The 24,752-nt window shown below is 46.6% G+C and overlaps 1 protein-coding gene across 2 annotated transcripts; it reads right to left on the bottom strand.

Moving 5' to 3' along the window:
• Window positions 1-849: 849 nt before the first annotated feature.
• On the bottom strand, window positions 850-22,839 carry supt5h (SPT5 homolog, DSIF elongation factor subunit). 2 transcript variants are annotated; one of them, XM_007910993.2, is made up of 30 exons: window positions 22,678-22,837; window positions 20,971-21,072; window positions 19,990-20,161; window positions 19,228-19,293; window positions 17,931-17,942; window positions 17,087-17,156; window positions 16,686-16,754; window positions 15,774-15,839; window positions 15,614-15,644; window positions 15,281-15,349; window positions 14,397-14,648; window positions 14,022-14,111; window positions 13,295-13,365; window positions 12,225-12,330; window positions 11,875-11,968; window positions 11,571-11,707; window positions 10,594-10,749; window positions 9,550-9,696; window positions 9,019-9,165; window positions 8,191-8,316; window positions 7,764-7,848; window positions 7,234-7,341; window positions 6,462-6,564; window positions 5,726-5,853; window positions 5,077-5,182; window positions 4,416-4,574; window positions 4,028-4,196; window positions 3,637-3,840; window positions 2,837-2,932; window positions 850-1,838 (listed from the first exon to the last, which is right to left on the bottom strand). In XM_007910993.2, the coding sequence occupies exons 2-30, from the start codon at window positions 21,049-21,051 to the stop codon at window positions 1,647-1,649; spliced, it is 3,312 nt and encodes a 1,103-aa protein (XP_007909184.1). In that variant the 5' UTR covers window positions 21,052-21,072; window positions 22,678-22,837; the 3' UTR covers window positions 850-1,646. The 2 variants fall into 2 exon arrangements, with proteins under 2 accessions (XP_007909184.1, XP_042193857.1); XM_042337923.1 differs by lacking the exon at window positions 17,931-17,942 and having other exon boundaries at window positions 22,678-22,839.
• Between the last annotated feature and the right edge of the window lie 1,913 nt (window positions 22,840-24,752).

Raw genomic sequence — 24,752 nt, 5'->3', positions numbered from 1 at the left:
ACTATCTTCGTAAAATGTTACTCATTCAAACGATGAGTTCAACAAAACTGCGCTCACAGTTGCTCAAGGGTTTTGCTATGTGCAGATGATCACGGCTTTTGATACAGCGCTTTATCACAACAACAAAATTACACTTATAGAGCGCCTTTCACGTCTTCGAGACGTCTTAAAGCGCTTGACAGAATATGTATACTGTCTATTGTGCGGGCGAAATATATAGGGGACGTCAGAATTCACCTTTTTAGCCTTTTACAATTAAAGAATACACATTGTATTAAGATCTCCAGTCCGTTTAATGACTCTACTGAGAACAGAAATGTTTACAAGCTCAAATATTGGCCATACAATGGTATTTCCAGACGATAGAAATATAATTTACATTAAGAGGAGATGTACAGCAAACACAATGGCAAATTACAGATCATCGCAGTGGTCATTTGCAAACCTAAGAGTGACGCAAGACTCTTCATTGAAAGAAACAAGTTGCTTAAGACCGGAGGGCCAGACAATTTTGTTGACTCAAGTCCAGGATGGTAAAACATTGGTTTCAGTCCATGGTTTTTATTTTTTTAAACAGTGTACAGAAACCGGACACTTGAATTACGATCGAAGACTTTCTCTCCCATCAGATCTCCGCTACCGCTCGACAATTTGCAAAGGGTGCGTTGCTCTCGTGACGCTAACAGTCGCGCAAGTGGCTGCTGGACGCGAGAGAGACGCGTCCCGATCGACGAGGCTACAGAACGCTTGTGACTTTCCGATTTCAGCCGTCTTAAGGGACAGGTAATGGAGTGAACCCATTTCAACAGCAGCAGCAACTTGCATTCATATAGCGCCCCCCAACACACACACAGACGCACGCACACACACTCACACAGGGTAGCGTCCCAGAGTGCTTAAATATCGCAGCTTATTTGAAGAATAAATCAGACTGGTATATGAGCAGCTGTGGTCATCACTAAGGAAAGACAGTGAAGCCCAGTGCGGAAACAGAATACAACAGTCACGTTACCTTGCGATAAGGGGAAAATGCAGATAAATGCAGCTGTAATAATCAGGAGAAGACTGCAGTTAAATGTCAGCCTCTGTGGAAAAAAAATAGCATTGCAATCGCTGGGGAGGGGGTGAGAGGGAGAAGAGAAAACAATTCGATTCTGAAACTTGGAACGTACAACTTGAAAGCAAGTACGATCCGTTCAAGACTTCAAAGTACAGGGGGACCAAAACGTTGTGATACCATTACAACGTCTAACAAGTCTGAAAAGAATTTTTTTTGTTTGACTTTAAGATTAAAGGGTAGCTGACATTTAATCTAATAAGAACGTAACAGCGGATTCCGTCTGCAGAAACAAAGTCATTATTATTAAAATAAAGGCTATCACGACTTTTGGGTCACCCCCTGTGTAAACCCAGTGCACTTTTCTTGTCGAGTTCAGCGGATAAACTGAAGTCGGGTTGACTTCCGCTCTCGTTGTGTGATACACTAACCATGGACTCACCGAGCTACGGGCTTTGTACCAACCACTGCTGATGTCTGACTACAGTAAGCACGACCTCAGCACCAAAGCACTTAAACACAAAAGAGGAAAAGGAACCCTAAGAACAATAACAAAAAAAAACTTCACAGTTAAAAAGGGCGACTTATATTACTTCCGACTATATCCGTCCTTCCCCGATGACGTGGCGTTGAAGGTTCCCTCCTCGCTGAGGATTCCGAGGAAGCGCAGGTTGAGGATCTTCAGCTGGTCATCGAGTTCCATCCGGACGATCCCGTCCTCGCCGTCGATACTGAGGAGCATTCCCGTGGCTTCCCGGTCTTCGCCCAGAATCACTTTCACCTGCAAACAAAAACGCGGAAAACTGTGACCTTCAATGTTCCCGGGGATTTTTTTTTCTCTTCACATGCTTGTCCCTATCCTCCACCTCTACTGATCTCAAAATCTGGAGCTCTCGCCCCCAAAAGACTGTGGATTATGGCTGGATCCATAATCCAGTGGGTAGATGTTTGTTAGGCCACAATATCAAGGGATACGACTATAGAGAGGCTCTCACTGTTAATATCAGGCTATATAGAGGTGCTCACTGTTAATATCAGGCTATATAGAGGTACTCACTGTTAATATCAGGCAATATAGAGATGCTCACTGTTCATCTCGGGCTATATAGAGGTTCTCACTGTTAATCTCAGGCTATATAGAGGTTCTCACTGTTAATCTCAGGCTATATAGATGTTTTCACTGTTAATATCAGGCTATATAGAGATGCTCACTGTTAATATCAGACTATATAGAGGTTCTCACTGTTAATCTCAGGCTATGCAGGGGTGTCACTGTTAATCTCAGGCTATATAGAGGTGCTCACTGTTAATATCAGTGGATTATTATTATTACTATTATTCCGAGCCCCTTATACTCGTGCACGTTGACAAGCAGGCTTGATGCCTGAGACAAGGCAAGGAACACGTAGCATTTACTGATAAACACCCGAGTGTCTGTCAGTGCTACAGCCAGAACTAAAATATCTGACTTGCATCGTTAGGTACATTTGTGCGGTCCAAACTTTTGGCTGCCGAGGGACGGATGTTCTATTTGAAACGTCTATTTTTGGGTCTCCCTTCCAGAAACATAACTTAACAACTCTTACGGGTTATGGAGGGAGCGGGTGGGTCAGATGAAGTGCAGAGAGGGGCAGGCGGGCGGGGGCTGGATGCAGCCCCCCCAGTTGGACCGCTCTGAGGTACATCATCAGTTTGAGGAACTCATTCTCTGGTGGCGAATGAGAATCGCTGGTGGAAGAGGGGAAAATAACGTTTCCGCTGGCAAAAGGATTCTCCTACCTTATCGTTTTTCACAGGCGTGACAGGTTCCAGATGCTCACTGGAGATACTGACCACTTTATCAGTGTCCGACAGATATACCGAACACAAACCACCCTGCAGGAAGAGAAGAGTCAACGGGTCTTCAAACTTGTACAATTCATTGGGATGTATAAATTCACGTCAGGTCTAATCAAAGGCCGCTTTTATTTATTTAGAGGTCGTACTACAACAACTTACTTTATTTAGATAGCTCCCTTCACCCCAGTCAACAGCTCAGAATGCTTTAAAGGGTTTGGAAGGGGGGAGGGGGGAGAAGAGAGAGAAGGTGGCCATAAGCACGTTCAAGACTGAAGTGGATAGCTATTTGTTAGGTCAGGGTATTAAGGGATACGGGGCAAAGGCTTGAGGAACAGATCAGCCATGATCTTATGGAATGGTGGAACAGGCTCGAGGGGCTGAATGGCCTCCTCCTGTTTCTGTGTTCGAAGAAATACGATTTGAGACGGGGCATCGAAGGAGGCAAGACGGAGCCGTAGAAGGGGCCAGAATTTAGGGGCCTGGGAACGGAAGGATAGTGGCACAGGGAAGTCAGAAGCAGGCAAGAAGCCTGGGTTAGATGATCGGAGTAGGAAGGTAGGAGAAAATCAGGTGGGGGGAGGGGGGTGCCAGGGAGAGTATAGATTTGCAGGTAACGGTGAGAGCCCCAAAATTGATCCGTTGATGGAGATGGAGAGCCAGTGTCACACCTTCTAATAGGGAAGAACATCCGTGGAAACCTTACAATTATGTTTGTTTGTGTTGTGTTTGACGTCACATACCGACACACTGCGGATCATTCCGATCTGACCGATGACCTGTGCGTCCAGGTAGGTATCACGCACTTTAACCTGGATATCGGTGGTGACCCAGTCGTTGGAGCCCTGATCGATGTTGGAGCCCGGCGTGTGTGGGTTGTAAGCCCCAGGAGATGGAGCTCCAGGGGTCATTGGGCTGTATCCTACAGGGCTCGGACTTGGACTCGCCTGTAAACACAACGCACGCCATGAATAAACAGGAATGAGGAGACGCCGTGTGTTTGCTCAGACTGGAAGACATTATTCCTTCCTTCGGATGAGGCGTTAAAGCCAGGTGCCTGTCCGGACGTCCTCCTGACGTGAAAGACGCTGCGTAAACGTCATGCGTTGCTGTCGCTGAGTCACTGAAACGTACCTGGTATGCCATGGGTGAAGGTGTTGGGTGGTAGCTGGCGGGTGAGTGAGTATTCTGATAGCCCACGGGGCTGGGAGCCACCTGGTGATAGCTCTGCGGGCTGGGGCTGGGCTGGTAGGACCCTTGAGGCGATGGAGCTGCATAGGGAGAGAACTGGTCTGTGTTGTACCTGAAATGCAGACACGTGGGGGAAGGAAGATTAAGAGACGCGTTTGATGTTACAGGCACTGCATAAAATGCGAGAATTATTTATCTGAGATGGCGGCAGTCAGTCGAAAGCACTGAGGGATTATGACTATATATCGAACATATCGAACCCGGGTCCTCTCGCTCGCGACATGGATGCCCTAACCACTACATTACCGAAACCCCCAAGCCGAGTGCTTACATTGCCGGGGTTCCGGGGGTTTGAGGGTTGAACGGTGGGTTAACTTGGGGCGAGGGCACGTCTGTGTAGCCTGGCGTCTGCGGGTTGGGGGTTCCCCCGTAGGCCTGCGGAGATGGCGAGGGCTCGTCGTCGTACGGGAAGTCATATTCATCGTCGTTCCTGTGGAAACAGCGGGAATACAATAAATAACAACAATGATCCTTGAATTTGATGCAGCGCCTTTCTCACTTCGTTGAAACGTCTCAAAAGCGCTCCACGGCGTATTCTGTCAAGTGCGGTGACTGTGTATTTTGTGGGGGAAACCCGGCAGCCAACTGTGCCCAGCAGGGTCCCACGTTAGTCGTGGATTGAGTGGACCACTTTTTTTTTCCCGGATGGATTACTACCCCTGGCAAGCGATCCACCAATCGGCTAACAACCAGTTTCCTAATTACTGCTGGTAAACAGAGGCCCGCGTGTTTGTACACACGCCTGTGTGTGTGTGTGTAGTAAAGAAACTTGCCTAAGGTTTCGCCCTGGCCTGACCCGCCCGGGATTGGAACCCAGGTCCTCTCGCTTGCGAGGCGAGGGGTCTAACCACTACGGTACGGCATTTGTACCCTTCCTTGTGTGTTTCTCACAAGGCTTTGCTGCCAGCACCCGTCATTCCCGAGTTACAAACCTGGAGGGCGTGTTGGGATTATTGGGATCCCACGCACCGCTCTGTCCCGGTGTCCTGCTTCCATCGTGAATTGGAGTCTGGGAGCCGTAATGTGGAGTTCGACTCCCTGGGAACAGAGAGACAAGTCAGGAACATCCTTCCCTTTACAACTGCTCGAGTTACAGAGGAAGGCGCACATCACTTAAGAGATCCCATTGCTCGAAAAGCATATTGAAGCCATTTAATAATAATAATAAAAATCCTTGCGTTTGATATAGAACTTTATCACGTCGTTGAGACGTCTCAAAGTAAAGTGCAGCGACTGTGCATTTTGTGGGTGAAACGTGGCATCCAATTGCGCACAGCAGTGTCCCACGAACAGCCACGGATTGAGAGATCAAATTATTATTATTTTTATCATTTATTTTTGTTTTGAAGGAATTATTATCCCTGGAAAGCGATCCGCCAATCGACTAACAACCGGGTTCCTACTTACTGCTGGTAAACAGAGGTGTGTGAGTGTGGAGTAAGGAAACCTGCCTAAGGTTTCGCCCTGAACCTTCTGGGAATTATAGTCCTCGCTTGCGAGGCGAGAACTATAACCGCTGAGCTACAGGACTCCACGACTTTACCCAAACCATCAAACGTTAGGTGAAAGAATCAATCTTACCATCATGCAACGGTGTCTGAGAGCCGTACATTGGTGTCCGGGATCCAGAACCGTACATGGGAGTCTGGGAGCCATACATTGGGGTGCGACTGTAAGCGGATGTTAAGCCACCCTTCTTCTTGGAGTCCCTGAAATCCAGAAGTAAAATCGTTAACTTGGAAAAGGGTGACATCAAGGTGTCCCCAGAGGGCAAGGAGGCATTGCCAGCTGCCCTACTCACTCATTATCCAGTAAACCACTCACCCATTCATCCACCTCTGCTCAACCTAAACAACATAAGAATAGGAGCAGGCCATTCAGCCCCTTGAGTCTGTTCCGCCATTCTACAAGATCATGACTGATCTGTACATCAACTCCGAATACCCTCCCTTGCCCCACATCCCTTAATCCCGACATAAGCAACTGCTCTCCTCACCAAACAACTTGCACTTGTTTAGAGCACTGGGATGTGCCGAGCGAAGGAGAAGGAGACTGTGGACGCAGTCAGAAGTAGACTTTAAGTTTGGATTTAAAGACAGAAGTACCCAGGTGGAGTTGGGGGGGGGGGGGGGGGGGGGCGGGGGTGCGGAGAGGGGATAGAAGCCTGTGTTAGCTGAGCAGAGGAGGCTCAACGACAAGCGGACCCTCCCAGCACAACTAAGATAGCTGTTACCCAGTTAGCCTCGCTCATTCACACACACACACTGGGAGCACATTCCCCCCTGACTGGGCTCCTTCAGTAAAGCTCCGCACTTACACTGTAGTGAGTCGCTGGCGATCCACAGAAATGGTCTGACACGTGGAGTGGAGCTCAACTCGCGCAGTGGATTCTGTGGCGTCTTTCACAACGCCGATGTACCCTGAGGAAACGAGCACAGACGCTGACGGTCATACTGAGTTCTCCTTGTGCGTATTTCTCTCGCAAGAAAAAAAATCCACACTTTAACTGGAAGGTATGGAGGGAGCAGGTGTCCCAGATGAAATAGGAGGGGGGGGGGGGGGGGAGATTAAAATTGTCCCGTGGGCCGAATCCGGCCCGTGGGCCGCCAGTTGAGCGACCCTGGTAAACTCATGCATCACAGAAATCAAATAACCATTTACTGCCACAGCTGAAAATATTTCTTTGACGTGTGTTTTTCTCTTGCATCTCCTCATTCATTTTACTCAAGACTGGGCATTTATTCTTCTTGCCTTCCATGGTTTTAACCCACTTCTCAAATAAACGTATTCTTTAAAAGCCAAGGACGAGATTTTGTTCAGCCTGAAGCATTTTGTTGGCACATATTTTCCTTTGAACATAGACACGCAATGAAATACTATAATGTGGCTTGAAGGGACTGTGGACTGTGCGCCTATTTTAATTTGCATAACGACTTCCATGTCGGGAGGGTGTCCCAAGGCGTTGGACAGTCAGGGATTTGGACCCGAGCTGGAAGTTGGGATCGGGAGGGGTGGATGGCAGGTAGGGTGGAACTCGGAGGGTGGCCGAAAGCGCGATCGAAGAGGAGGGCCTTGTATGGTATATTTACCTTTGTAAGGTCCTTGTGAAATCCGGACTGTCTGGCCAATCAAATCGTTATCCCTGCGGCCTCGCCCACGGCCCATTCCCCCTTGTCCTCCAAATCCACCTCGAGGGGCTTGAAGATAATAACAACAACAATAATAATCCTTGCATTTGATACAGCGCTTTTCACGTCTTCTCGACGTCTCAAAGCGCTTCACAGAATATACTGTAAAGTGAATTAACTATATATTTGTGGGCGAAACGCGGCAGCCAATTGTGCACAGCATCGTCCCACAAACAGTGGTGGATTGAGTGACCAAATTATTATTATTTTATTGATTTCTTTATTACTCCCAGGAAGCGATCCAACAATCGATTAACAATCGGGCTCCTACTTACTGCTAACTAAACAAAGGTGTGTGTGTGAAGTAAGGAAACTTGTCTAAGGTTTCGCCCGGACCCGCCCGGGAATCAAACCCGTGTCCACTCGCTTGCGAGCTACAGAACTCCGTTAAAAAAAAACTACAAGCATTAGATATTTGCGAGTGCACTCACCTCCACCGCTGGAGTGCATGGGGCTGCTGATCCGAGGGCTCATGGGAGCAAATCCACTCACTGTGAAATTTGTCACGTCTCTTGGCTTTAAAAACAGTTTNAAAAAAGAGTTTCTAATCGCACGTCAGTCTTCAGTGTCACACTCCCCGCCCTCCGCCCCTCCTGATCCCAATCCCAGCTCAGGTACAAATCCCTGACTGTCCAGCGCCTGGGGACGTCCTCCCGACGTGAAAGGTGCCATGTGAACCTAATGTGTTGCTGTGTTTTAATAGCTTTTAGTTACGTTGTGTTTTAAACAAATGTCATTTTTATTAAAACGTACTCTTAGTACTTTTTGGCGCATGTGAGTTGTGAACTAAGGGATAGGAAGAGGAGAGAGAACCATTGTATCTCCTCCGTGGAATGCTCTACATTTTTACACCCTTACCTTTGCTCCTCCAGCTAGGACCAAATGCCGTGTTTTGCAAACGAACATGCCCCCGTTCTCCACCAGCTTCTTGCAGTGCAGAAAAGCAAAGCCACGGTACAAGTGTCTAATCTCACCCTCGCGACCCTGAAAGGGAGAGTGTTCCGCATGATTACATGGATTCAGTTGAGGAGTGAAAATAAGAATCTTACAGCACAGAAGGAGGCCATTCGGCCCATACCAGCTCTTTGAAAGAGCCATCCCAACTCCCCCCGCTCTTACCCCATAGCCCTGCTCATTTTTCCTTTTCAAGTACCTATCCAATTCCATTTTGAAAGCTATTATTCAATCTGTTCCCACCATCCCATCAGGCAGTGAATTCCAGACCATAGCAACTCTCTGGGTAAACAAAACTCTCGTCGTGTCCCCTCTGGTTCTTTTGCCAATTATCTTAAATAATTTCAGAAGGAACTTATCCTTTGGTGTCCGCTGGTAACTGACCCGCCCACCCACCAGAGGAAACAGTTTCTCCTTATTGACCCATTCAAAACCCCTCATAACATTGAACACCTCTATTAAATCTCCCCTCGAACTTCTCTGCTCTAAGGAGAACAATCCCAGCCTCTCTAGTCTCTCCACATAACCGCAGTCCCTCATCCCTGATGCGATTCTTGTAAATCTCCTCTGCGCCCTCACCAAGGTCCTGACATCCCTCCTCTGAAGTGTGCTGGCCAGAATTGGGATACAATACTCCAGCTGAAGCCTAAACAGTGATTTATAATGGTTCAAAATAACCTGCTTGCTTTTACTTGTAATGAGCTTCATAACAGCTGGCCGAGGGAGGCTTACCGAGTGCGGTCCATCGATCACTTTGACAATGTCCTTGACGTGAATATTGTTCTGCTCGGAGTCCAGAGCCACAGCAAAGCGGTTGTCCTTCTTCCTAGTTATTGCCTGGTGCCTGACTGTAATCACCTTGCCGTACATGTTGAGAACCTGGAAGACAAACATTACAGAGTTTTCCCTCAAGTATACAGTACCCGCAATCCCCTTTTAAATGCTCTTACAAACTCGCATTTTCAAGACTGAGATGGATAGTTATTTGCTTGGTCAGGGTTTCAGGGATATGGGGCAAGGGCGGGTATTTGGAGTTGAGGTACAGATCAGCCATAATCTTATAGAATACCGGAACAGGCTCGAAGGGCTGAATGGTCTAGAGGGAGGGGGGAGGTGACCATAAGCACAATCAAAAAGGAAGGTCTTTGGGCGGGATAAATAAATTAAAGTGTTAAATTAAAGAAATCGATCCATAGAATTAAGAAGCAAGTGACTTGTTTGGAAAAACTACTGGGAATCAATGTTTATTTGCAAAAATTTTACCTGGAAAGTCTCTCGCTCCAACCGGACAATAACTCCCATGGTTTGAGGATCGAGTTGCACCAGCTCTCCCCACTCGTGCTGACCGCCAGCATCTACCCCGGACGCTGTCTCAGAACACAGCTGCAAGTCCCTCGGAAGCACTTTCAGCTGAAATGCACGGCATCACGCGAGTCAACATTACGCCTCCGTTATGTACAACTCACTCCACAATAAAACATATAGTTGATAACAGATAGTTGCCTTTCGCGTCTGGGGCTGCAAAGGGAGTGTCAGCTGATGGATCGCGGCGAGGAGCGGGAACCCTGGCTGCATTTCCCTCTCCCTCGGTATTTTAACAATTAATAAATAATAATAATAATCCTGGCATTTGATATTGCACCTTATCTCGTCTTCCGAGACGTCTCAAAGCGCTTCGCAGAATATACTGCAAAGTGTAGGGACTGTGTATTTTGTGAGCGAAAAACCCGGCAGCCAATTGCGCACAGCAGCGTCCCACAAACAGTCCTGGATTTAGAGACCGCATTATTATTATTTTTTTAAAAGATTATTACCCCCGGAAAGCAATCCCCCGATTGCCTAACAACCGGGTTCCTACTTACGGCTAGGTAAACAGAGGCGTGTGCGTGGAGTCAGGAAACTTGCCTAAGGTTTCACCCTGTCCCGGAATTTTTCGATTTATGATTCATTATACTAAACCATCACAAAGCATCACAACAGTTTGCATTTATACAGTACGCTTCACGTGAGTGGCGTCTTGGACCAAGGTCACAGCATTATTGGCTGTGAGACTGATACTCCAATCCAAAGTAAAGCATTCCTTAGTCTGACGCTCCTCTGTGCAAACATTACTCCTAACTTCCCCTCCTTTCTTGTCAGTGATCATCCTCAATTTATGCCCTCATTACTGTTTTAACAATCTGTGGCGATAAGACAGTCTGTCTCGATTTCCCTCCGATTTAAAGCCACGCATCATTTTCAAACCTCCCCCATTTACATTCCCACCGTTTCACCCTCCGTTTCAGAGGTGCCGTTATTAAACCTTACCTCGTGCATGGTCAGGTCCGAAAACAGAATGACGAAATTCTCCTCCACTCGCACAATCAGTCCCGTGTCTCCCTCGTAACGACCCGCGATCACTTTCACGTGGTCTCCCATCTTAAAGTATTTACGCAATTCATGGGCTGGAAACTCCAAAGGATCCTGTAGGGACATGACGGCTGTGTGTTGATCTGAATCTACTTGTGGGCATTCTACAACAACAACAACTTGCATTTACACAGCGCCCCCTCACACAGTGTAGGGCTCTTGACAGTGGCAGAGCATGACAACTGAAGCGCTAGTATTTATTCAACCGTTGGCACGTAACTCCTTATGATACCCTTTGTAATAGCACAACAAACTATACATTGGGACTATATTAAAACTGAGTTTTAAAAAATATTAATAAGAAGAATCCTTGCATTTGATATAGCGCCTCACCACATCGTTGAGACGTCTCAAAGCGCTTCTCAGGATATACTGTAAAGTGAATTGACTGCATATTTTGTGGGCAAAATGCAGCAGCCAATTGCGCAAAGCAGTATCCCACAGACGTGGATTGAGTGACCAAATTATTGTCGTAGCTTAATAGATTTGTTTAAATTAAAGATTTGGGCATTAGTTTTACCTATATACAATATATATTATGTAGCGTCTTTCACCAGAAGACGCCTCAAAGTGCCTAACATCACCTCCCTTTTTCTTTTGGAAAGCGGAACCATAGAAATGACAGCGTACAAAACGATCATTTGACCCATCGAGTCCATGTTGGTGCAAACAAATACGGGTCACCGTTGACACTGCGCTATCGTGCAATACAGAGGAATAACGTAAGATGGTTTCATTAAGAAACCGAAAACTTTCTGGGTGAAAGAAGACCAAGGTGCATCCAGTTTGTCTTCCACCATCCCGGCACTGGCTTCGCATGTTGTGGTCCCAAATTTTATACTGTACCCCGAGATTTTATTTCCAACTTCAAGTACCTTCAGATCCTCGTGTTTGGGAAGGATAGTGATCTTGTTCCCTTCCACACTCAGGATTTTCCCCTGCAGGTTGATCAACTCGCCCTCACACACTTCCACGTTGTCGCCAGGCTGCAGGTTGTGTTCTCTTTCTTTGCCTGAGAAAGCAAGGAGAAGCAAGGTTCAGTCACAGCAGAGTCCAAGCACCGATGATGGCAACAACAGCAGCAGCAAATGACATCTACAAGGCGCCTGTCACAAAAGGAGGACCTCGCAAGGCGTTGGACAGTCAGCTCCCCGCCTCCCCCAGGAATTAAATGCACACCTGTGGTTTCTGTCACCAACTCCAGATCAATGCCCTCTGGTTGATCCTCAAACTTTTCCAGTTCAGAAAGGGTTGGTTTGACTCCTTCGGTGATCTGCAACATACAATTAGCTACTCATTACATTTGGGTGAACTTGTGAGGCAGGAAAAATGACTTCCCCCACACCTCCGAAAGCACTCCGTAGCACAGAAATAAAACAATCCTTGCATTTGATAAACAATACAAAATTAAATTTAAATTTAAAATTAAACGAAATACACTGTAAAGTGAATTGACTGCACATTTTGCGGGAGAAAAGCGGCAGCCAATTTAAGCAGTGGCAACGAAACAAAAGTTTGGAAACACTTACAACTGCTGACATGGCAAAGCTTTTGAAAAGGAATCCTTTTCGGCTGTAGCGATTGCCTTCGAAAATGAGGAAGTCGCCATCGCTGGTGACATCACCCCCCAGTGACCTGTGTAAATGATTTGAACAAGCGATTAGATGGTGCAGCGTGAACGCAATTAAAATCGTCCTCGTTTACACATTCAATTCGCAACCACTGCAGACCCAGAACAGCAGAGCAATGCCAGGTGGAACTGTGCTTCACGTCAGCCCTAGCTATCACCCCGAACAGATCGGCCTTTAGATTAAAGGCAAGATACTGCGGACTCTGGAAATCTGAAATAAAAACAGAAGTCGCTGGGAACACGCAACAGGTCTATGGAGAGAGGAAAATTAGTTAACGTTTCAGGGCAACGACCTGAAATGTTAACTCATTTTCCTCTCTCCATAGATGCTTCCTGACCTGTTGGGTGTTCCCATCGATTTCGGCCTTTGGATTGCTCTAGCTAGCTTAAGGACGAGTATATTGGATGTTCTACCTATCTTGAGACAGGCATCACAGGACCACAGGTTGTGTGAGCGCACGATCTTTAAGTCAATTAAAATAATCTTATAATAACCCTTTGCATTGGACACAGAGCCTTGCTTGTCAGGATAAGATCTCAAAGCAACTCACAGGATATGCGGTAAAATAGAGTGACTGCGTATTTTATGGGCGAACAAGGTAGCCAATTAATAGCGCCATATCACGTCTTCGAGACGTCTCAAAGCTCTTCACAGAATATACTGTGAAGTGTAGTGACTGTATATTTTGCGGGCGAAACGCGGCAGCCAGTTGCGCACAGCAGCGTCCCACAAACAGTCGTGGATTGAGTGACTGAATTCTTTTGTTTAAATTTACCCCCGGAAAGCGATCCTCCAATCAACTAACAACCGGGTTCCTACTTTCTGCAAGGAAAACAGAGGCGTGTGGAGTAAGGAAACTTGCCTAAGGAATTAAACTCAGGTCCTCTCGCTTTTGAGGCGAGAAGCCTAACGACTGAGCTACAAGACTCCACATTTATATCTCAGTTTAGAGAAGACTATCGAAGCACCTGATTTTTTCCGCGTCAAACAAGCGTTGAAGTGGCCTCTTGAACCTCTTCCTTTTGGCAAACCAGTCTTTCTGTAGGTCATATTGAAAAGAAAACACTTCTTAAAAACAATCGAGGTCTTCCCACACACTGTTGGCACAGTTAATGAAAGCATCCCCGTCACTAAGATCTGAAGGTTCTAAGCCCGATCCCCAGCAGACGATACAATACAGGTTTACAGTTATAAAACAGCGCCTTTCGTGTCAACAACAACTTGCATTTGTACTGTCCCGCACCAGCTTCGGGACCACATCACCCCCCCGCTCGCCCACGCTCCCCCCCCAGAGATGCAGATCCCTCCCCCCCCACCCCCCCCCCCCCCCCCCCCCCCCCCCCCCCCCCCCCCCCCCCCCCCCCCCCCCCCCCCCCCCCCCCCCCCCCCCCCCCCCCCCCCCCCCCCCCCCCCCCCCCCCCCCCCCCCCCCCCCCCCCCCCCCCCCCCCCCCCCCCCCCCCCCCCCCCCCCCCCCCCCCCCCCCCCCCCCCCCCCCCCCCCCCCCCCCCCCCCCCCCCCCCCCGGTCAGAAACGTCAGCCGGACTCCCACTGAAGGTTTAATGATTTTTTTTTTTTTTTTTATAGCGTCACGTCCGGAGAAAGTCAGGGATGTCCATCTTAACTAGGTGTCAAGAGTAGCCGAACAGGCAACGTGGCTATCTGTTGCTAGAATGGAAACCAAGATGCGCTCGTACCAAACTCATTCGAGCCTTGATGCGCTCATAATCGATTCTCGGGATCAGTTTCAGAGAGATGGTGTTTTGGCTTGGCTCAACATAGTCGACCTGAGAAACAAGAGAGAGAAAGAAATCTTAAAAGGCCATTGGGATTCAAAGCTGGATAAGAATGCTCTCAGTAATAGAAGTAATAACAAGAACAAGATTACATTTGTATAGCGCCTTTCATGTCGGGAGGACGTCCCAAGTATTATTGTAATTATTGTAATATTATTATAAGCTACAGGACTCCACAATCAAATATTACACAGAGGCTAACCTTAACAACAACAACTTGCATTTATATAAGCGCCCCTGGATCCCAGAGCAATTGGTAAAACCAGAGATGCCTACCTGCGCAATATCATCCTTGTAGAGGCCTCTCTTTAGGCGAACCCAGGATTTGGGTTTGAGATTGGTCACTTCTTTCACCACCTTCAGCACGTCAGTCATTTCCTTGATGGGAACCATCTGCTGATTCCAGTAGCCTATCCTCAGGTTCCCCACGCCCTCGATGGCTTGCTTGACGTGGGTCTGCTTATACGCCTCGATGTAAATGTACCCCTTCACGTGCTCGGGGGACACAACTGACTTGATCTGGAGGGGCTGTGGGTAAAAGTAGTCTAGAGTTTTAATCGATAATTTTAGTTACCTCAAAACTTCTACCCAGATTTCCTATGTTTTATTTAACAATTTATAATAATCCTTGATATAATTATAATTTGATATAGCGCCTTAGGTGTTTCGAGATTGTCTCAAGATTGTTAGCAGAAATATGAGGTAATGGGTCAGAGGGAATTTACAACAATGATCATGTCTTCGAGACGTTTCAAAGCGCTTCACAGGAATATACTGTCAAGTGGAGTGACTGTGTATTCTGTGGGCGAAACGCGTCAGCCAATTCCGCGCAGCAGTGTCCCACGAGCAGTCGTGGGCTGAGTGACCAGATTATTATTAATAATTATTATTTAAGATCTCACAGAATTGTGGAATTACTTAGAAATTTAGAAGCCAGTTTTTTTTGTTGGACAAGTTGCATTTATGTATCTGCATATATTTGTATAACACCCTTCGTGCAGGTTAGCGTCCCAGAGTGCGCGACAGTGGTGGAGCATAACGCTGAGACGGGGGGAGGAAGGAGGTGACCGTAGGCACATTCTTAGCGGCTGAAAAAACATCAGTGTATTGAGTTACAGGCCAGCAATCGAATGTTATTCTGAAATACAGAAGGCACTTACTGTGTCTGTGTATTGATAGGCAATGAATTTCCGCATCAGTGCAATTGCAGTACCTCGCTCCTCACCAATCTGAAAAAATCCATATCAAATTGAAATTCTCTTCCTCATAAGTAAGAATTATATCAATAATTGCTTTAAAATAAGACTTAGGTTTATTAGACTTAAGCTTTTCTCTTATAACAATAATTGTCACAATAATATTAACCCTTGCATTTGATACTGCACGTTATCATGTCGTTGAGACATCTCAAAACACTTTGCATTGACTGTACTTTACACATACACTTTATAAGCTTGCACATTTTTACACACTTTGTAATCAATCAGACGTACCTTACACTTTACTGTCCACAAGTTGGGATCCCTAGGTGTGTGGGGGGGGGGGGTGTAGAAGGGGAGAAATATTAAATTGAATTGGCACTAATCCAACTTGCAATTAAAACTAAAATTAAAAAAAGTTCTAAAACATATTTTTAAAAACGTAGTCACTTACTTAACACCTGGGAGTAACTGCTGCTGGGTGATGTCATCAGAAAGCTCATCAGACTGGCCGTAGTGACTGTAAAATGATACAAGGAGCCGTTAGCAGGTACAAACCACCACCATTCTTTCAGAGCCAGCAGACACGACAATGTGAATGTTGTTCCCCTGTAATAATAATCCTATAATAATAATAACCCTTGCATTTCATACAGCGCCCAATCACGTGTTCGAGACGTCTCAAAAGCCCTTCGCAGAAAATGCTGCAAAGTGAATTGACTGCAAATTTTGTGGGCGAAACTCGGCAGCCAATTGCGCACAGAAGTGTCCCACAAACAGTCGTGGGTGTACTGCGTCTTCAGATATTATTTCCTAACAGAAATCGATCTAATTTGTTCTCGAAACAGTCAACATTTTCTGCTTCCACCATCTGTCTGTCTGTCTACATCGGGAGCCCGTTCCATAAGTTTACCGCTCGGTCACTTCAGTCCCTGAAGACCTTTCCCTTCGACCGTACCTACAGTCACCTCCCCTCTACCCCAGGCTCGGCATCATGCTCCGCCACTGTCAAGCTCTCTGGGAAGCTATCCAGCATTCGGGGAGTGATATAAACGCAAATTGTTTTGTTGCACAACAAGCATCTCAATTAAAAACAAATTCTGTACTTGTCCCGATTAAGCAAATCTTAAACTGCCCATTACCACAAACCCCTGCATTTCTGTTCAGCTTATCGGACACAAGTAATGGGAAACATATTACAGGCAAAGATCTCATACAGGAGACGGGAACTGATTGAATACTTAATTCAAACTGTTTACAAGCAAAGCCTCTGTATTGTTCTTGAAAGCTAATAACACAATACATGTAGGCGTTAAGATTTGCCAGGCTAATTTAAGGCACGATGAAGAGAACAAAATATACTTACTGATCTCCGCCAGTTGGCTTGGCATACTTATTCATGTAATATTCCCCAAGTTCTTCCTCCCTCTTATCTCTGTAAGAATCAATGGGTTCATATATTAAGTGCAGCACAAATCCAGAGACAGGAGAAATACAATACAATAAAAGCAATCAGACATTTGATTGTGCTCGCAACTAAAGGACACTTCAAAGGTTCTGCTAAAGGTCTCGTTATAAGCTGTGGAATTAAGAATCGACGGGTTAATATATTAAACGCATCCTAAATTAGGAATTTCTGTGAGTCATGGTGCGCCATCCATAAGAACATAAGAATTTGCTAGGCGAAGGAAGACCATGGTCCATCTCGTTCGACCATAGCTTCCTGGCAGTTGCTTGACATGTCGTGTTCCAGAAATAACACCTCACCTCCAATGATTCAGGAGCCTTCTTGCTCCTGAGTGATCTTCATCGAGCACCAGGTTGTCAATGTTGGAAGCTACAAACAGAATGAAGAGGCATGATTCCTTCAGGGGTCGCCCAGTCCTCATTAACGGTTCACCAATAATTTACAGATAACTTACATGTGGCTACGACTTAATTCCTTCCTTCCTCACTCCCATACCATGGTTCCCTTAGTCGCAAGAGATAAGTATGTGGCAGGCATAGCTGTCAGATAAGATACCCCTGGAAACCAGAATCCAAGGACATTGCCTCCCATTCCTAATATTAAAAAAAATTACTAATGTCCTTGTAGGAACTTGGGATTCTTATCCACAGAACTAATCTCAGATCACAAAGATTGATCACCAAAGGGCTACGGACAGATCAAGAACAACTTGTATTTACACAGCGCTCCTCACCACGATAGCGTCCCAGAGCTCTCAACAGTGACGGAGCACAGCGCCAAGGTGGGGGGAGGTAACTGTAGGCACGGTCGAAGCGGAAGGTCTTCAGGCGTGACCTGAAGATGGGGAAGGAGGAGGCGGCAAGGCGGGGGGATAGAGAGACTGTTCCAGAATTTCAGGGCATAGAGGCTGAAAGCGCAGTCACCCTTGATGGAACAGAGGGCACGAGGGACATGCAGGAGGCCGGAGCCTGAAGTCCGCACCTCATATGAAAGAAAGTAAGTTATATTCAATTCATTCGATTTGAAATCGCAGCAATTGTAAATCAGCCCAAATGTTCATACTGTAAAAACTTCACCAAGATTAACATTAACATGGTTTTTGTTCAAAATTAAAATAAAATATATATGGAGTTCCACACATACCTTCAAGTTCTTCTGCTCGGGAGGGAACACAGTAAGACCCAAACAATACCACCAAAATCAATCATGGGATGAATGAGGGAACAAAAAATTTAAGGATAAAATTAAAACATGGCATGTAACAGGAATGCATGATGTCGAAAGAAAACTGCAACACAAGGGGCAAACATGGACAACTTCCCAAAGAGAGCACTTGCAGGCAAAGACTGTAAACTGGGTTTAATTAAATCGCTCCCAATTAAAACAGAACTTGAAACAAACAGGGCTTGCAATGGTGACTGGCCTGGCGTGCAGTTACAGCGAAGAACAAGATTACTCAGCATCCCCTCCCTGTGTTTGGCAAAGAAGGACATCTCAGAAAAGTAGATTTCTTCATTCGAATTAAGATTTAAACGGCTTAGAGACCACCCCTCTGCCCCACCAATGAGGCACCTATGTCGCCTACATGCTTATAATCCCCCGCCATCAAAACGCTATTACACTACATTCGATATCTCAGTGCACTTTTCATGTCAAGAATCGACATGTACATTTGCCTGGTCTAATAGGCATTAGAAGCGCACACTAAGAGCAGGGAGCGGGACTAGTTGGCAGCTCGGCCAAAGAGCACGATGGGCCGAATGGCCTCCTTCTGTGCTGTAAGAAACATTTGCCCCAAGATTAAAATTGCTCTCTGTTGCACGCAAAACAAAGATGAGCTCATCGGTATAAATTAACAGTTTTATCCTCCCTTAGGTTCAATTGTCTTTTGCACAGTAACTAAAAGGGAAGCACAAAATGTTAAACCAGGCAACTGAATATTTTGCAGTGATCAAGCAATATGTAATAAAATGAAAGACCACAGATTAAACCAACGCGACTCAGCCATTCACTCCAGCTCAACCAGTGCTCTCAATACTGCTGAATCACCAACTAGCGACTCTTACAACCAAACAACCCGGCTCATGGCACCAAAGTGCCTTTTGTGTCCAGTAACTGGGAAACAGTTACACAGCAAAATCACATTCAAATACACTTCATAATACAGGCTTAAGAGGAGGGGGCGGTGAAGTTACCCTTTGATCTGGAGGTGAATACAGGGCATTAGCACTGAACTCACACTGATGCGTTAAGTATTTCTAAACAGCAAAATAAATCTGACTTAACCGCGCAGTGCAGACTGGTTGTAAGGTATTTCAAAATTTACAGCAGGAAACACTTTAAGAGGTGAGGGCTGGCCATCAGGCGGTTTATACTTAAGGCATCAGCCATGGAGAGGCACACGAACAAGGAAGTAAGTCACAACACTGACAAGATTTACCTTTCTCAAGAATGTCTTCCGCTCCATCCTCCCACTGATCTTCATCTTCATACTCATCATCCACATCTTCGAAAGAAACACAGATCAGATTTAAAATAGGGATGTACTACCAAATTCTCACATTCATTAAATTATCTTTTAAAATCATTCAGAAGTTTCCCCACAAAATACACAGTCAATTCATTCTGTGAAGCGCTGTGAGACATCTGAATGACATGATAAGGCACTGTATCAAATGCAAGGATTACTATTATATTGTGCCTTATTTCGGAGACATTAACAAACTATAAAGCATCATTTTAAGCTAAATCTAGAATCACGGTTAGCAACTTATTAAATCACTTTGCACAGCTGCAAACTGAAAAATACTTGCCCCACAATCCTGACATAGACATAGATAGGGAACTCGTTAAAACGGGGCATTTATTCCTACAAATGTGGTTTTAAAAAGAATTACAGAACTGAAAAGGGTGTTTTGCAATATCACAAGTATCCTCAAATCAAAAGTTAAGTGGTTCATAAATTGCACAAACTGGGTAGCCTCCTTAGTCTAATCCAGTGGGGAGGAAGAGGGTCTAACCTTTTGGTTGCTGATGCCCTATTTGAGAAATTTCTTGTGTTTCCCTTCCAGAAACATGACATAATATTGATGGATGGATTATGGAGGGAGCGGGTGGGCCAGTTGAAATGGAGGGAGGGGGTCAGATGAAATCGGCCCGATCTAGACCGAAACACGGTACGCTTAAAAAGTCATCTCAGTACCAGCTTCATCCAAGATGAATCCTCCATGGCGTGGCTTCTTCCTGGGTCGGTCGTCTTCTTCCTCATCGTACTCTTCTTCCTCTTCCTCCTCTTCTTCCTCTTCCTCAACTTCTTCAGCCTCATCCTCTACGTCGACCTTCTCACTCCCACCGCTGACACGCTCTTCTTCCTCCTGAACCACACAAAGGTTAACAATATGGAGGAGGAAGGCTGCATTCAAATCCCCAGACCTCATACTCAGGTTTTTTTTGGTGGGGGGGGGGGAGGGGAGGTGTGGGGGTCAGCCGGGTGTCTGACACCTGCAGAAACCCATCACCATGCTTAAGAGTGCCCAAACCAAACTGAGAATTAATTATTTTTTTAAATGCTCAAAACGCACAGTAAATCTTTACAGCATACCCTGTGAAGCGCTTTGAGGCGTCTCAACGACGTGATAAGGCACTATATCAATTGCAATGATTGTGATTATTATGATTATTTAAGAAGAGTCTCACCAGCTTCAGCTCATACAAGTGGAGAAGGCAGATGAGGGACTTTAGTTACGTGGAGACTAGAGAAGCTGGGATTGTACTCCTTATAGAGCTGTTCAAAATTATAAGGGGTTTTGATAGAGTAGAAACAGGGAGAAACTGTTTCTCCGGCGGGTGGATCGGTAATCAGCGGATATAGATTCAAGATAATTGGTAAAAGAACCAGAGGGGAGACCAGGAGAATTTTTTTTACCCAGAGAGTTGTTACGGTCTGGAATGCACTGCTGGTGGAAGCAGATTTAACAACTTTCAAAAGGGAATTGGATAGGTACTTGAAAAGGAAACTTTTGCAGGACTATGGGCTAAGAGCAGGGAGTGGGAATAGGCAGTAGCTCTTTGAAAGAGCTGGCACGGGCACGATGGGTCAAACAGCCTCTTTGTGTGTTGAAATATTCTCTGATTCCAAGCATGCCAAACCACTATGGATACAGTACAGAGAAAGTTCACATGCCTCGTTTTCCTCTTGCTCCTCTGCTTCACTGCTCCGCGAGCTTTCGTCATCAGAGAAGTTGCTGCCTTCACTGTCCGACATCCTGGATCAGGCGACGTAACCCTGAATGAGAATTCAAAGTAAGCGTAAGATTAAACATTTGACTTGCGTGTTTTTGGGTCTTGATATACAGTATAATAATACTCTTATTTAATATATCATCTTTCACATCAGGAGGCACATCTCAAGTGCTTCGCAGAATATACAGTCCACTACTCAATCCACGATTATTTGTGGGACACTGCGATGGGCAATTGGCTGCCACGTTCTGCCCACAAAATACACAGACAGTCAACTCACTTTACAGTGTATTCTGTGAAGGGCTTTGAGACGTTTCGAAGACTTGATAAGGCGCTGTATCAAATGCTACATCAAGTTATGATTATTATAGAATTTACTGCGTGTTTTGTGGGCAAACAGGCGGCTAATTTGTGCATAGCAACGTCCCACCAACAGCCAATTACATGGGGGAACTGTTGGCGAGGTCGCCAGAAGAGAGAGAAACTATCTCCTCTTTTTGAATCGCGCTCCGAGACACTGTCCTGCGCGGAGGGAGCTATAAAAGTGCAAGTTGTTGCTGTTGATGCATATGTTGTGGGATCTTTAACATCCATCCGAACGGGCACACGGGACCTCATTTTAACACCTCATCCAAAAGACGGCAGCTCCAACAACTCAATGCGGCCCCGGCGCTGCACTGGAGTGTCAGCCTTGACTACGTCCGAGGTGGGGCTTGACCCAACATATCTCCTGACTCAGAGACTACGTGAGCCACAGAAGGCCAAACAAATCAAATTATCACTATTATTTATGCTTTATTTATATTAAAGGAGAGAGAGAGAGAGAGAGAGGGAGAAGGTGAGGAGAGAGAGCGAGAGGGAGGGAGAAGGTGAGGAGAGGGAGAGAGAGAAAGAGAAGGTGAGACAGGGAGAAGGTGAGGAGAGAGAGGGAAGGAGGGAGGGAGAAGGTGAGGAGAGAGAGAGAGAGGGAGAAGGTAAGGAGAGAGAGGGAGAGGTGAGGAGAGGGAGAGAGAGAGAGGGAGAAGGTGAGGAGAGAGAGAGGGAGGTGAGGAGAGAGAGAGGAGGAGGGAGAGAGAGGAGGAGAAGAGGAGAGAGAGAAGAGGGAGAGAGAGAAAGAGGGAGAAGGTAAGGAGAGAGAGAGAGAGAGAAGGTGAGGAGAGAGAGAGAGGGAGAGGGTGAGGAGAGAGAGAGGGAGAAGGTGAGGAGAGAGGAGAGAGGAGGAGGAGAGAGGAGAAGGTGAGGAGAGAGGGAGAAGGTGAGGAGAGAGGGAGAAGGTGAGGAGAGAGAGAGGGAGAGGAGGGAGAGAGAGAGAGGGAGAAGGTGAGGAGAGAGAGAGAGAGGGAGAAGGTAAGGAGAGAGAGGGAGAGGGAGAGGAGAGAGAGGTGAGGGCGAGAAGGCTGCAGCAATCAAACCGCCATCGCCCGCCTCACTCTCTCGCTGAGCCCTGGGTTGAGAGCAGCGGCTGTTAGGCCGCGGCGAGGCCTTTGCCGCCCGCCCGCAGCCTCCCAAACCCGGGCCTTTCTTTGCGGGTGTTACTTGGCGCCGGGACGGGTTGCTTGGCTCCCGGGGCTGTGGGGGGGGTGTGGGGGGAGAGAAAGAGAAGGCCATCCGTGAGGCCGACAACCGCGCCTCCCGGCGCCAACTTTACCTCAGGCTCTCCGGAGGCTCCGCCAGGCGACGTCCAGGTGCGCTCTCTGCGCCTGCGCCGGGGACCAACGGCTTTCGCTCGCGCGCGTCTCCCTCTCTCTCTCTGCGTGCGCGCGCGGGTCCGGGCCTTTGCCGTACGATGACGTCGCCCCCCCCTCCCCACCACCACGCTCGGCGAGTGGGCGTCCGCGTCCCGTACGGCGAGTGACGTCGCCCTCGGGGGCGCCTTTCCGTGCAGTGGCCGAAACGCTTCGGCGTCTTGCCGTACGATGACGTCGCCACCCCCCCCCTCCCCTCCCCTCACACCACACCACTCTTTCGCCTCCGAGCGGCGGCTCCCCAGCGCAGAGCATCGCGGGGCGGGGCGGGGCTTGGACCCGGAGCGGGTTCTTCGTGTTCGTGTTCGTGAATTTCCGGAGGGAAACCAACGCTCGGCCCTTTCCGGCGGGCAGGGCCGCTCGTGAATCTTCGTGCATTGACTGACTGGCTGGCTGGCCGGGCGGGCGGGAAAGAGACGGACGCTGCGTGCGTGCGTGCGTGCGTCACGTCGTCCTCGTCGTCGGGGAGGAGGAGGAGAGAGACGAGAGAGGAGAGAGGAGGAGGCGGCGGCGGCGGCCATGTTGTGGCGAGGCTTCGCAGTCATTGCGTAAATGGAGGGCGAGGGGTTTCGGAGAGCTCGGCGCGGAGAAAAACCGTCTCTCTACGTGACCGTTAATCCTTTAGCGTCTGTTGTGTTCCAGGAGGAAGAGCCGGGGTGGGGTGGGGGGGGAAAGGAAGCGAGAGAGAGAGAGAAAAAAAAAGGAAAGGGGGAGAAAAAAATAAGCAGCAGCGCGAGCTGTTTTCCTGAGGCGAGGTTGAGCGCGAGAGAGAGAGAGTGAGAGAGAAAAAGAAAGAGAGGGAAGAAAAAAAAGAGAGGGAGGGAGGGGTTTTTGTTCGGTTTTGAGGGCCAAAGGAGGAGAGAAAAGAGAGAGAGAGAGAGAGAAAGAAAGAAAGAAAGAGGGGAAGAAAGGAAAGGAGGGAAAGGTTTTTTTTCTGTCAGGGAGAACATGTCACTGGAAAGCCTGAGCCTCACCAACAACCAATGCCCCCCCAAGCAGCACAACATCATCAACCTCCTCACTGAGTCAGGAGACGAAAGGTCGAGTAAAAAACCGCTCTCTCTTTTTTTTGAAAAAAAATTATAAATTAATAAGAATAATAATAATATCAAAAAAAAAATTTCCAAAAGAAAAAAAGCCATATTTTTGTTTTATTCGGGGTTTTGCTGATTTTTTTTTAAATATCTATTTTATATTATATATATATAAACCTTTTTTTTCCTCCCTCCCTCTCTCTCTCTGTCTCCCACTCTCTCTCTCTCTCTCCCATTTCCTTTTAATTTTCTTTTATTTCTCTTCTTCCTTTTTTCTTTTTTTTAAAAAAAAGTTTGGTTTGGTTTTTATTTTTCTGCGCAAAAAAGAAGAAAAATTGTACTTTTCCCACCACCCAACCCCCACCTCCAACCCCCCCATCCCCAAAAAAAACCTTTCCGCCTTAGCCCCAACCTGAAAAATATGACTCCCCCTCCTCACCCCACCCAAAAAAAAGGTTTATTTTATTCATCTGTAGTTCTAACAATAATAATCCTTGCATTCGATATTGCGCCTTTGAGATGCCTCAAAGAGCTTCACAGGATATGATATTTATAGTCTCCGAACACTTATTTTTATGTTAAATGAATCGTCGTCAAACAAAACAAAAAAAAGCAAATCAACCAGCCAAACCCCACCCAAAAAAAATCCTATATCTCTGACCAAACAAACCCGAGGGGGGAAAAATTCCTGGAGATTACAGGTAGAGGAAATTGTAATCTTTTTGTTTGTTGGGGGTGTTTAGTTTTTAATTTCTACTTTCTGTTTTCATTTTATTTTTCTTTCATATTATATATATATATATATAAAATCGAATTTTTATAGCAAACGCTCGTTTGATTTCGATATAATATATATAAAAAAAAGGAACCAACAGGGTGTTTTTTTTTAAAAAAAAGGCCTAATTGCATGCCTGGGTGGAAGGGAGGAATGTGGGTTTGTCTCT

The sequence above is a fragment of the Callorhinchus milii genome, unplaced genomic scaffold (genome assembly GCF_018977255.1).
Source record: "Callorhinchus milii isolate IMCB2004 unplaced genomic scaffold, IMCB_Cmil_1.0 Scaffold9, whole genome shotgun sequence".
Classification (NCBI taxonomy): domain Eukaryota; kingdom Metazoa; phylum Chordata; class Chondrichthyes; order Chimaeriformes; family Callorhinchidae; genus Callorhinchus; species Callorhinchus milii.
The sequence above is the reverse complement of the archived record's forward strand: the minus strand, read 5'-3'. Positions and strand labels throughout refer to the sequence as shown.